Source organism: Cavia porcellus, unplaced genomic scaffold, assembly GCF_034190915.1.
Source record: "Cavia porcellus strain 051 isolate PalLab524CR breed Dunkin Hartley unplaced genomic scaffold, mCavPor4.1 scaffold_5, whole genome shotgun sequence".
NCBI classification, from domain to species: domain Eukaryota; kingdom Metazoa; phylum Chordata; class Mammalia; order Rodentia; family Caviidae; genus Cavia; species Cavia porcellus.
This window is the reverse complement of record NW_026947488.1, coordinates 96,908,386-96,921,942: the sequence shown is the minus strand read 5'-3', so window position 1 is coordinate 96,921,942 and position 13,557 is coordinate 96,908,386. Positions and strand designations below refer to the sequence as shown.

The 13,557-nt window shown below is 37.4% G+C and overlaps 1 protein-coding gene across 5 annotated transcripts in view; it reads left to right on the top strand.

Moving 5' to 3' along the window:
- Mapk10 (mitogen-activated protein kinase 10) overlaps positions 1–13,557 on the top strand; it is a 282,143-nt gene that overhangs the window by 244,787 nt on the left and 23,799 nt on the right. For all 5 annotated transcript variants that reach the window (XM_063249378.1, XM_063249377.1, XM_063249376.1 and 2 more), the window contains one exon: positions 2,674–2,798. In XM_063249378.1, the coding sequence (XP_063105448.1) occupies positions 2,674–2,798 (125 nt within the window). The remainder of the gene's footprint in view (positions 1–2,673; positions 2,799–13,557) is intronic.

Below are 13,557 nucleotides of genomic sequence, written 5' to 3'. Positions count from 1 at the left end.
AGTTTGAATCTTAAAACATCTTTGGAAGTATAATTCTCAAAAGACCAATGTGATATAGATTAAATCATTGTTTCAATTCTCCTTAATACTTAGAAAATATTTCCACACAAGTTTTCCGTTGTAAAATCTTGGAGGTGCAGGCAGCTGAGTTCCTTTTATTGGTATTTAATGAATTGCTTAACCATCTTTAAAAATTTTTTTAAGTAGTAAATCAGATTTTTGCTTCCACGTTTTTGTTCAACATAAGCACTTCCATCATAAATGCTTCTTTCTACTACTGTGTCAGCAGTTACCCCATGATTTCTGTGTTGTTGATACTTAATTTGGACTATTAGGTTTCTTCCTTCAGCTGCCTCTATGGATTCCGTGATTGGAAAAGGACTAAATTGTTATAAAAGCTTTTGTTTTTAAGATCAGTGATATAAATACACAGATTGGGAAAAAAGCTCCGACTCCAAATAGAGATTGCTTAACATTTATATTTTTTGATACTATTAAGCAAAAGTAATTTCTTCCTCAAAAGACACTTATAAAGTAACAAAATAGAGACAGCAAAACCTTTGTCAAACTGTTGAATGACAGTGACAACCCCTGTAGAAAAAACTGGAAAGCGAAGTATTATATTTCATATAATGCAATAATATTATAATATGTACATTTAATGTAATATAATTATATTATGAATGTGATATGATTGTTTTAATATAATTAATATATTTAATTATATTAATATATATTATATATAATATATATTATTTGATAATATAATTAATATAATATAATTAATATAATCCTAAATATTTTGAGTTTCCTCTTAATCAGAACCTCTACAAGTGTTTCTTTTTGTAAATTACAAACCAGTTTACATAATAAGATGATTTAATTTTGATATTGACATCAATTGGCACATTATGAGGAATCATAATATACCCAAGAACAATGAGGAGAATTTACTGCATTTGGAAAACAGTGTAACAGCTTTGCTTAAAGAGGAAAAAGCAAGCATCACACTCCTCCCTCCACTTTGTTTCTTACACAAGGAGTCGCTTACTGATTCTTGGTGAGCTACTCTGGCATCACCCAGAGGGAAGCACCCATTCTAACCCCTGTGCTTTCTAGGAGGAGAGATACAGATACAGATGCTCAGGAGAGCCTGTGTGTTCGTGGTGGGGTAAGGCAACGAGGGCTCAAACTCATGACATAAAGCATGAGTCTTCTTGGCTGTGAGAAGGCTACAGGAAATTAGAAAGCTTTAACTTTGAATTAATATATAATTCAATAATTAATATAATTATAATTAATTAATAATATAATTATTTTTCTTACTTTGTAAACTTCAAAACTGTATTAGAAAATGAGACATCATTTGTGATTGAACTTTCAAAAAAAGTAGTCAATAGAAAAAAATCTCCCAAAGTCTGACTTAACTAATGATTTTTCTTCATATTAGTCCAAAACATTAGAAGGCATGTGGAAAAGCATGAAATACTAACAGGATAGGTGGAAAAATAGTCAGTTACATGTCACCGACTAGTATTGTCAAATTATGTGAAAAATAACTGACCAGAAAACAAGTGAATGGAAAAATTCCCACTAGAAAAACGTACAACCCTGACTTGTGGGAATAATTGATATTTCCTGATTTTTGTATTCTATGTTATTTTCAAATTTGTATGATTAACTCAGTTGTCTTAAAAAACAAAACTGAGAAATCAGCAGATTCAAGAATGTTGACATTTTCTTAAATCAATTGAGGATCTGCTCTCTAAATTTGAAGTTTCACTGTATATTTAGAAAAAACTAAATATTTTCATTGTTAACTTTTCAAATCATCTAGATAACAGTATTGGTTTGAAATACTCATTTTTTGTTTTGGTTAATACTATTTTATGCAAAATGTGTGTTTTAGATATTAAAATTAATTTGCCTTGTAATAGTGTTGTTAAACAATCTTGCTAATTATCACCATATAATTTTATAACTGTGCTGCTCACAATGCTAAAATTAATCATGCAAACATGTACATGGTATGGAGTGTTTCACTGCTACCTGGCAGGCATAGCTTGGGAATGGCTTTAGTCACTAAGTTCTAGGTGTCTCCAAGTTATGCTTCTGTTGATTTAACATGCCTGACGATTACAGAATGTTAAAATGAAGTTTAGTAGTTGAATGTTATGATTTGTACCTCATCCACACTTCAGATTGTTTTTATGATTATAAGAAGTTGGGATTATCTGATCTTTAAATCAATGCAAAATCTATTCAAATTTTGATGAAGCCATTGTCTTAATAAAAACATGAAAACACACATATTGGTTAGCCCCAAATAGCCAGCCCTACATTCGTGAAGCATTGAGTTCCTATTTCCCACCCGCCCGTTTTTGCAGATGGTCCGATCAGATTACCTTTCCCAGATAACCTCTGGGTTGAGAGGTGTCATGGAGAACTGAACTCACACGCTTAGAGCTTTGAGCCCCGAGGGGGCCCCAGATGGTGTTCAGAGGCTTTATGACAGAAAGGGATGTAAAACGCACTTCTCTCTTCACACACTAAGAATGTTTCTGATGTTTAGAGTGAAGGTAGTTATTTGTTTTCTTAGTCTCCTCTCTATCTAGCAAAGTCCCTCGTGGAAATTAAAATCTTACTAACTATTGTCCTCCTGTGATCTTTCAGCCAGCCAAGCCAGAGACTTGTTGTCAAAGATGCTAGTGATTGACCCAGCCAAAAGGATCTCGGTGGACGACGCCTTGCAGCACCCCTACATCAACGTCTGGTACGACCCTGCCGAGGTGGAGGCGGTAAGGCTTGGGCCCATTTGACTTGCTCCCCTGGACACCCGCAGTGCATGGCGAGAACTAGAAAAAACACCCAAAAGATTTCTATAAACTCTCCACATCCAAGGACCATTACATTTCCCTTGCAAAGTTATCTCCTTGGACCTGTGTGTTTTTTGTTTTATTTGTACCTTCTTGGCTTTAATAATATAGTTGAGCATCATACATCTGTTATAAAAATATTATTTCAACAAATTTGCTTTTCTACTGTTGCAAATTAAGGTGTCCCAGATCACGATGGACCTGTGTTTTAAATGGAGTTTTTCAGAACTTCCTATTAAATGGAATGTTAGTACAACCTGTGTATTTGTCTCCATCCGCCTTCTTTGCTTCCTTCTTTTCCTTTTTCTCTGCTTCCCAGCCTGCCTCCCTCCCTCCACAGTTCTAAGGATCAAACAGTATTGTTTTGCGTATTGGCAGGTGCCATACTGTACTGTGAGCTACATGGCATCCTCCGTCTAAATGCTGTGGCTCACTGCCACTTGTTTTCCTGATTAGTGACACTTGTGTTTCCTCCAGGGTGATAAACTATCAGCCTCTCCTCATGCAAACCTCATAGTAGAAAGCATAATAGAAAATGATTCACTTTGTTCTATTTGCTGTTTGAGACATCTTTCGCAGGCGCCCCATGGGGATGGTGGGTGCCCACATGCCACATCCAGCTCCTGGTGAGAAATTCTTTTCGGTGCTGCTTTTAATGTTACTCTCCTGTTGCCCTCTCCTCAAAACGTCAGCATCACCTCGAAATCTTAAAGTATCTGTGCTAGCAACTTACTTGCCTTTAACATGGTGCATTCATGTGTTTGAATTTGCCCCTCATCTTCTATTTGAAATACTGTGTGCTCTGGCCAGGAAATATTTTTGCTCTGTGTCAGTATCTTTTGCTCTGCTTCATCCTGTCCTTGCCCAGTTCACAGGTACTAAATGCAAACTTGCATAATTCTCGCGTCTTCATTTTTCACTAGAGAAGCAAGAGAGAGCTGAAAGATGATGTGAGGGTCAGGTAGAACTGAATGCCATTGTCAGCATATGCAGCCAGCTCCTTTGGAAGTAGATAATCCAATCCTGAGGCCTTTGAAAGCTTCAGACACAGCAGTGCAGTCAGGAGTGCAATGAGGATGAAGACCCAGGACTCCCCATCCTGCTGGACTTTATCTTAGGATATGCTCAGATGAGCAGTTACAAAGGGTGCTGACGTTTGAGTTTGCCTCAAATTAAGTTTTCAGTCATTTGATTTTATTCTTACAACATAAATTCTCTGCGATTACTTTTGAGCTTGTAATTCATATATCTTAGAAAACTGTCTCTTAGTACCTAATAATTGTTCATGGAAACCTCAGCAGTTTGGAGGAAACAGCAAACATCCTCTGCAATTGTTTTTTTTTTGGCAGGACATTTGCAAGTCACCAATCCGAGAATGTTATTCAGTTCCCCTTGCTGCTGATTGGCTGCTGCCTGGTAACCTATCTAGGGCAGATGCGCCAGCATTCCTGCTTTGTAATAGGTTGTTGCACTGAATGTAGGTATCTCCACGGTTCTGCAGTTTGTTCTTAAGGCCCTGTGATCCAATCAGATGCCTCTGCATATGCCCTGCACCTTCTAAGGCTGTCTTAATACAATATTTTATTAACTTACTTAACTGCAGGAGACGTAGTGTATTTAGGGTTTAAACCATAAAGATAGGCATTTAGAGGTATTTTCCTGACCATATCTGAAATTCAGGGTTTTCACAGTGTACCAGTGCTCTAGGAAGATAACCTCCGTTATCTTCCGGGGGGGGGGGGGGCTCTGTACACATTTTGGTAGGTAAAAGAGAACGTCTTCCAGTCTGTCATGCTTTAAAGACAGATTCAGTTTGGAGTAGGATAAACTAAGGCATCTTTAAAATCATCGGTGTCCAATCTTTCAGCTTGCCTGGGCCACTGAGTGAAGAATTGTTATCTTGGGCTGCATAAAAGTGTGTAGTATACTCTGTGTGTATAAGTGGACAGTCTTCCTTTATAATTTTGGCTAATTATTAAATTATTTTGCAAATGACGCCACAGGCCCAAGGTTAGTAACTAAGTAAGCAAACTTCCATGGCTGCCTCGCAGCAGCGCCAGGGGTGGGCAGGGATTTCCCTCCCAGTTCCTTAGCCAGGGAGGATCTGATGCAGGAGGAGCTGCTTTACCAGAGTCAGGTGGGGGCAGGCAGAGAGGAAACTGCAGGTGACTGTTCTCTGGGCACAGAGCTCTGTCGTCCCCAGTGTGTGCTGGACACCACAATGGAGTCATAAGCAGTGTTACCAGAAGTCCCATTGTCACGCTGAAAGTTCATGGCTCTGAAGGCCATGTTGCTAGCTGTCCAGAGCTCTTCCGGCCTGCAAGTCTGGATGGACACCACTGGTCTATATGATTATGAAATTGAGGAAGGGCAGTTTTTCTCTGACAAAATCCAAGAAAATGTTTTAGGTTGTGCCAATATCGATTTTTGTATAAGTAAGTTATTTGAGATTGTTTCTTTTTATTTATTTTGATGGTTCCATCATGTGGCATATTTATTTTTGCTTACATCTAATTGAAAGTAAATAATCTGTCTTTAATGGATTTTGAACTAAATGGTCATTAGTCATAAACTCTACATTTGTAATTCACTTGCTTTATGTCACCCATAAAAGAGACATGACTTAGGATCTATAGCAGCATAGTACAGCACATAGTAAAGTATATTTTAACTTTTTATGAAAAATCATTTTATGGGGCTAGGGATTTAGCTTAGTGGCATAAGCACCTGCCTTGCAAGGTGCAAGTTCAATCCCTGGTACCGGTAAAAATAAATAAAATAAAATAAAGAGGCAAAAAAATCATTCTATGTTAATAAAAAACAGTACAACGTAGTACTGAACAGTCTAAAGACTGTTTTTCAGCCATCTCAATACTGTTGTGCTGCAGCATGAGGAACAAGACAGGACTAATGAATTTTAGGGGGAGCCTCTTACACAGCCCAGATCTCCAGGGGAAGGAGAGGACACACACCTGATTGCCCAAGGGTAAAGTTATCTGAGCATCTACAGGTGTTACAGTTAGTCCCGACCAAGGGCAGACATAGTTTATTGTTCTTTCAAATATATTACAGAGGTCACAACTGGGAAATGACAGGTCCTGAGGACGTTGAAGGCACATCAGCTATGTTGTTTTGCCCCACCAGCGGAATCAGTGTCTTTATTACCATACATGAGTGAATGCTTAAAATTACATGACCTTTCTTTACGGTCACACAGCGAGAGCTGTGTTATGGAGTAGTATGCCTTCTGCTGGGACTGGCAAGAGTATTTTGTAGCATAAACAAGGGAGTGCTGAACTCCAAATAAATAAATCAAATAATTGGAAGTTATATCATCAGAAATTGAAAGCCTAAGCAGCTTTCACTTAGCTCACTCACATGATACTAAGCAGGCAAGAAAATTCAAAGGTGAGAATAAAGAAAAATTTTTATTGAAGGGAAATAGAGATAGGAGGAAAGAAATTAAGGAAAAATTGCACAAGAAGATTGTGCCTCAAGGAGCAATGAAGAGCAGGGAAATGCTGTGTGCACCATTAATCTGTCGACCTATGGGCCATCTTAGGTGTTTCCCAACTTCCAGAGCCAACGAAGAAGAGAGTATAAATATTTTCATAATTCTAACAGGGAAAATTAGTCAAGTACAAATGCAATTGAAAATTTAACAGTTTAGACTCACACTTAGCAAGTTCTTTTGCTTGTAATATTAGTACATAAAGATTTTAAGTTATAGCTGCTAAAATTTTGAGCAAACTCTTCCAAGTAATGTTTAGAGTTTAACAAGAAGTATATATCCCAAACAGACCACAAAGGCCACACTAAAAGTTAGTAATTTTTGTAAACAATTGAATTTCCCTGCCTGTGGTTTCTTGTTCATCAAGAGAGCAAGGATACCACAGACAGCTACAATTAGTGAGCTCTTTGCATGTCATAGGTACAGAAAAGATGGCTTATGTTAAATTTTTGATCTGTCCATTAGGTGCTCACCTCAGTGAAGTTTATTAACCTTTCTGGGACCCAGTCTTCTTAGCTAAAATATTCTGCTGTCTGATCACATTTACAACATGTGGTCAGCTAGGAAAGGCCACGTAGATCATTATCATCCTCACTGTAATAAATTTCTGTATTACCAGATAGCTAGATAATTCTGAAGTTGTTTACTAAGAAAGTATACCAAGGAAAGACTTAATTCATAAAGATTCACCTATAAATCTACTGACTATCCTTCAGACAAAACTGAAGGGGTAGAGGGTACTTGGAATTATTCACATCCTTTTGTTTTTTTACCACTTCAGTGTTTTGAATGTTTTTAAATACCATGTTTCTTTTATTATTGAACTTCATGAATTATTTTTGTATTGTTTCTACCTCCATTCATTACGGCTTACCTCGTTATCATCTACTGAATTGGCTTACCTGGTTATCATCTACTGAATTGGCTTACCTGGTTATCATCTACTGAATTGGCTTACCTGGTTATCATCTACTGAATTCTTGTAAATACATATTACATTCCTAAAGGAACAGGTTTAGAATAAACTTATAAATACATTCAGTATATTTTGCTAGAGTCAATGTGGATAAACCTAGAAATGATAAGAAAAATCTCATTCGAGGGCCGGGAATTTAGCTCAGTGGCATAAGCGCCTGCCTGGCAAGTGTGAGATTGAGTTCAATCCCAGGTACAAAAAAACAAAATAATCAGCTACGATGAATAGAAATTTAATATATCTACTACTCAAGCAATTTTTTAATAGTTTACTTTTTGGGGATAAATCACTAAATGCAATATACATATTCTTGCTTCAAATATTTTATAATCATTTTATTAAAACGTTGAGCCTGAGTTTGCCATTGTGGCAAACACAGCATGAAGTGTCTGGGAGAGACCACCCGAATGAGTTATAAATGAAAACAGTGCAGACTTCTGTCTCCCACTGGGAAGAAGGGAGTAACATCTTTGTAATTGGTATTTTCCTTCGGTGAGACTATCCAAAGGTTAGGGCATGTTCTCAAGACACTTTCTGAATAATTCATCCATCTGAAACTCTAAGAGCTTTGTTTTGTTTCCTTGTTGCTGCCACAGAATACAGACACAGTCAATAGATATTATTTGTATTTGTCATTACTGTGTTTGAGGATTGTTGCTTGGCATATTAAGTGTATTATGTAAAAATTTTAAAAACTTTAGTGATCTATCAAATAGCTAAGCAAAATTAAGCATATGTTGATGTAAAATATTTTATAGGTATTTTAAATAAAAATACCTTTATGAGGGAAATTGGAAAATTTTTGTTAAGAAATAAAAACAAAAGAAAAAACTAGTTTCTCTTAACATTTCATGGGTAGGAAAAAAAATCTCTGATGATTTTCAGAAACAGAAATGAAGATCGCTGAGGGTCTGTTGTCCTGAGTATCATCGTGGGGTTAATTTGTTTCTTGAGGCTGTATATGTGTTACCACTCTTAGAAAAGAAATTTTTTAAAATTCCTCTTATTTCTTTGGATATTTTGAGTGATGTTTACTACTTTATTTGAATTTGAAAATTTTATTGTAAATTTTCCTTTTATTTTTGTAACGAAATATACTGAATTTAATAAAGGGCATCATTGGCTTTTCCTAGGAAAATCCTACTTAAAACTTTTACAAAGAGAGTTATTTTTAAAAAGATTTCTTGGATTATTTCTGTAATTTTTTTAAACAAACAAAAGTTACATTTAAATTCTTTTCTGTATCGTCACAAGTAGTACAAAATGCCCTAGCTGAGGTTTACAAAAAGAATAATTACCTACCATATTTAACATGTTAGAGATTTCATTTCCGTCGTCTATTGTAATATTTGTTATGTATTTTAAGTTTAACAATCAGTCAAGATACTTCCTAAGTACCCTTCTCATTTACTCTGTAATTTGTGTGCACGTCATAAATGATCATTTTTTAAGAGGCAGAAAGTCACAGAAGTTACTGAGAGACACTGTAATGTGAAGCATCTTTATTCACTCCTGCCGTCTCCATCATTTACATTCTGTTTTCAGACTTAACTGTTCCTGCAAATTCTTTTGAATATGATTTGTTCTACTCACATGGAGTTAACATACTGGCTGGATCTCTCACTCAGCTGTTCTTGCCATCTGTCCTCACACAAGAACTGCTTCTTTGAATTTTATAATTTCTTATTATTACAGCACACAGCATGAAATGAAAAAGTGAGTGAGACTCTTGGCTTCATTTGAGAAATAGTTCAGTGCCGTCTATCTGTCAGAGACGAATCTTTTAGTGTGGAGTTGGTCTCTAAGTAAGTTTGTTAGATTTGGAATGTATATAAATTTAGAAATAAGTAGGAAGAAACAGGAGCGAGAGTGGATATAAATTTGATGCACTGTAATTATGTGCTTAATTATAGAAAGAGCAGTTCATATTTTGTGGCTCTCGTTTGCATGGTGAAAGTTAAATCCGCATTTCCAATTCCTAATATCTGCCATTTGCAGAATTTTAAATTTCCATCTGTTCATGCTGATGTATTTTTTCAGCAGCAAAATGTGAGCAATTTGCTAATTGCCTCCTAGAGAAAGTATAGCTTCAATACATTTTGCATGCTCGGTGTCATTTGGTAAAGGGAAGATAACTTTTCCCATTGCATTGCATTTGGATTGCTTTCGTGCCATGTGTTCTGTTGAGGGAACTTGTCAAAATGTTTGCTGTAGATGGATTTAGCCACCTGCTTGTAGAGTCTCCTTCCCTTACATGACTTGGAACAGGGCTGTGCACTTCACTCACAATGAAGTGACTTCTAATTTTAGCAGATTCTTTCACTGCAGTCATCTTGATTGCAATAGATTGATACTCAAATCTGCTGAACATATAAGGTTCTCTCTCCTGTGGCAAAAGCTGGAATTGTGGAATGCGTCATTCTCAATAGACCCCTGTTCTGTGGACTACCAGAATCCATGCTTTGATGTTTTGCAAGGCTCACATATTAATCATCATGTGTACTCTGTAATTAAAAGGCTACCTCAGTTGTATTCCAAGTAGAATGGTTATAAGGTGGGCAGCTCTGTTTAAGTTCCTAGTTTTTCTACCTCAAATATTTTTCTTTACTCCTTTGCTTTCAGATTGAATACAGGTTAACTGCATAATGATGTTTTAAACAGAGTATTCTCTTTTTACAAAATACCCAAGGGCACACATCCCCATCCTGCACTTTCAGCACAGCAAGTGCTTACTGCAGTCCTGGCCTGGCCTGACCTGCCCCTGAGCTCTGGGTGTGCAGATGAGGGAAACATTTCCATGCCCTTAGGATCCTGCAGTCTACTGTGGGGCTTTCTCATCACTCCTGTAGCTCCAGTGAACAAACTTCTGAGCTTTGCATGAACACTGAAATTATGTGGCTTTAATTATGGATAAGCATCTTTCTGAAGATACAGCTCATAAGCTTTATCAGATTTTTGGAGCTGCCTTACTCCAAATTTTAGTCTTCAAAACTTAAAAAACACTAATCTAGCACAGAAATTTTATGCTAAGGGGGCTACATGAAAGCTGGTCTTTTATGATTCAAGTTGGCTATTGGTGACAGACATAACCATTCATACACTCTTTATAAAACCCTTATTCCATTGGAATAACTGAGTATTTGTATAAGAAACTCTTCAATCTCAAAGGTCTTTCCTTTCTTAGGAATGCAATGGAGGAACAAGCACATTCTAGGGTTAGATTCCTGTGTTTCTAGGCAATGTAAATGGCACTATGGCTTACAGATTCCTGACCACTTTGACCTACAGTGAATAGTGTATGCTTTATGAGAATGATGGATCCAGCCTTCCTCACCCCTTTCTTCCAATACTTTCTCCTACTCAAGGGCTTATTTCCTTTACAATTCTCATTTATTCTCATCATGTTTGTCTCCAAAGAATTTTGTTTGTGTCTCTGTTTTCCAAGAAGATAGGTATGTTGATTGTTGCAACAAAAAGCTGAGCAACCCCAAAACACAAAAGTGCTATGTCTTTTTCATTATGTAGGGGAAATCACAGGATTGCATTACCAACCACCTTGTTTCGGGAGACACGCATGGAGCTGGTTATGCTATTGATATTGGGAGGTAAATTAAGAAGTTTCACATTTGGGAAGAGGAGATATTTATAAGACATGATTTTAATGATACTGAAAATGAATATGCAGAAAAGCAGTTATTAAACACTAGAATATTTATTTTGATTTTTCTTTAGTCCCAAATGAAAACTATAGAGATTGAGTCAGAATGTCATTAGAACTATACTAAGGACACAGTTCCATGGGCTGGGAGATTGAACAGCTGCAGAAAGACATAGCAGTAGGGCGGCAGGAATTTCGTGTGAATGCTGAATCCTGGTGACCTTCAGAGCAGAGGAGGGGCTGGATCTGCACATACTTCCCCGAGCAGAACCATCTCATAGGCCTTCAGGCGTCAGTTATATGTGAGTGGAAGGTAGAATGAATTCATCCAGTGATGAAACGGAGTATTGAAAAGATTACACTCCTTTTTTACAAGTCTGTTAAAAGTTTATGGTCTTTCACAGGGTATATGCTATAATAAAATTATGATGTCCCTTTCTAATGGCAAGGCAGTCATAAGAATGATAAAAAAATTCTCTTATAACTTGCTGTGAGGTTCATAAGAGGTTCACAGTGTCACTGTAAAATAGTGGCTTGCAATATTTTGTAAAAAGAGTGAAATTAATTGTTTATGAAAAATACTTTTAATTGATAATAACCAAAAGCAGCTCCCCACAGTTCTGAAGTCAAGGGAGAATCTGCTTCTGATTTTTTGTACATTTGCATACTGAATCCTCTCACGTTCCTCGCAAAGCAGGGAGGATACAACAGCTGTGCCTGAGCTACTTTTTCTTTTTTTTTTTTTTTCTTTTTTTTTTTTTCAGAGGGCAACATTTATTGATCTTACTCCAGTAGGCTGAAGGACTATATCAGAGTCCAAATCACCAGCCACGAGTCAGCTTAGAGTTCAGTTTAAATACAGTTTTCAAGTAGGAAACACAGGGCTAATGGCAGGTTATTACATGATTGATTACATGAATTAAGTCACCTATTGTCAGACAAGCAAGTTCTAAATAGATTTACCTAAAATAAATTATTTACCAGAATGTAGGAACATCTTTTTTTTTTTTTTTTTTTTTTTTTTTTTTTTTTATTTAAGAGGAAAAAGAGAAAAACACAAAACAAAACAAAGCAGTGTAAGGTTACACATAATACATAACTACAAAAAAAAAACATAACAGTAAGAAATCACCTGTTAATAGATTACATAATATCATCTTGGAAATAGTTGCTCTGAGCTACTTTTTCTGAAACACGGTTATCTCTGATGTGAATTGTTTTGGACTCAGCTCAGGAGAAAACCATTTTGGTGACCTTGTGTCATGGTGTACGTGCCATGGAACAATATGTCACCACTTCTCTCTCAAAAGCACGTTCCTTGTTCTATTGGATTTGGTTCCCATTTAATCATAAAGAAAGGGTTATTCCTGGCCAGGGTTCTTACATATATGCATAGAGAAATTCTTATATTTTTACTGGCTCCCCTGGGAAAGGAAGGCTTGGCTAGTAATAAGGTAAAGCCTGGTTGCATATACTCCAGTTTTCCAAACCATGGCATCCTAAGCAATGGTAGAGGACCAACAACTACAGAGTGTGGAGACCAACTCACAGTACAGGCAGACAACAGGGCCCTGTGGCAGCCATTCACAGCCAACCCTTAGAGAACTGGATGCAGACTCTCACCATGCCCTGGACAGATCTGCCTGATTCCTTCACCTAAACTGCCCTGCACTTCACTTACACACCGCCACCTAAGAGTCATTACTTCTAACGATGATGTAGTGTCTAGTATTCAGGAGCTTATACTGTAGCACAGTTGATAACTATATGGACAAGAGTATAACCACTCTGGTAAAGCCCATCAAAGAGGAATCACAGATGCTACAAAAGTGCAAGAAATAATAGTCACCCACCCTTCAGTAGACTGAGGAGGTGCTCAGGAGGAGGAAGTCTCACGTGAGCCAGAGGGATGGCGAGGAGTCTGTTGAACGGGAGGGTGGTGGAAAAGGAGGGTCGTAGTGGGCAAAGGAGCAGCCTGCTCTGAGACTGAGGAGAAGGAGAGACCTCTCTGGGGAGCTGTGGTTGATTCTGTGTGGGCAGGGAAGAGTGCTGGGAAGTGCCGCTGGAGAGGGACCAAGCACCCGGTGAGCAGGCACCTTTACCTCACCCCTCAGGGTGCCTACCAGGGCTTCAGGAGCTGCTGTGGGACTTTAATCGGGGAATAACGTAAGGGGACCCCTGCCCCAGATACATCATTTTTTTTTCTGATTGGCGAGGGAGTGAACATTAGTAGGAAGACCATTAGAAAGCAAAGGAAGTAGTTGAGATAAACGATGGTGATAAAATGGACTTCAGGGGCAGTGGAGAAGAAGAAAGAAAGACGGATTCAGGACATATTGCTGCTATAATTGCCACCACTAATCTGCACCCACGAAACAGCCTATCTAGTAATGTTTTAGGGGAGAATGTGAAAGTGCTCAATTAACTGCAAGCATACGTTATTAAAGAGGCTTTTAATGAATGTAATAGAAATATTTGAAGTCTAAGAGTTTTAATCTGTGTCACATAAGAGAAATGAAAGTCTCATTTATTGCCA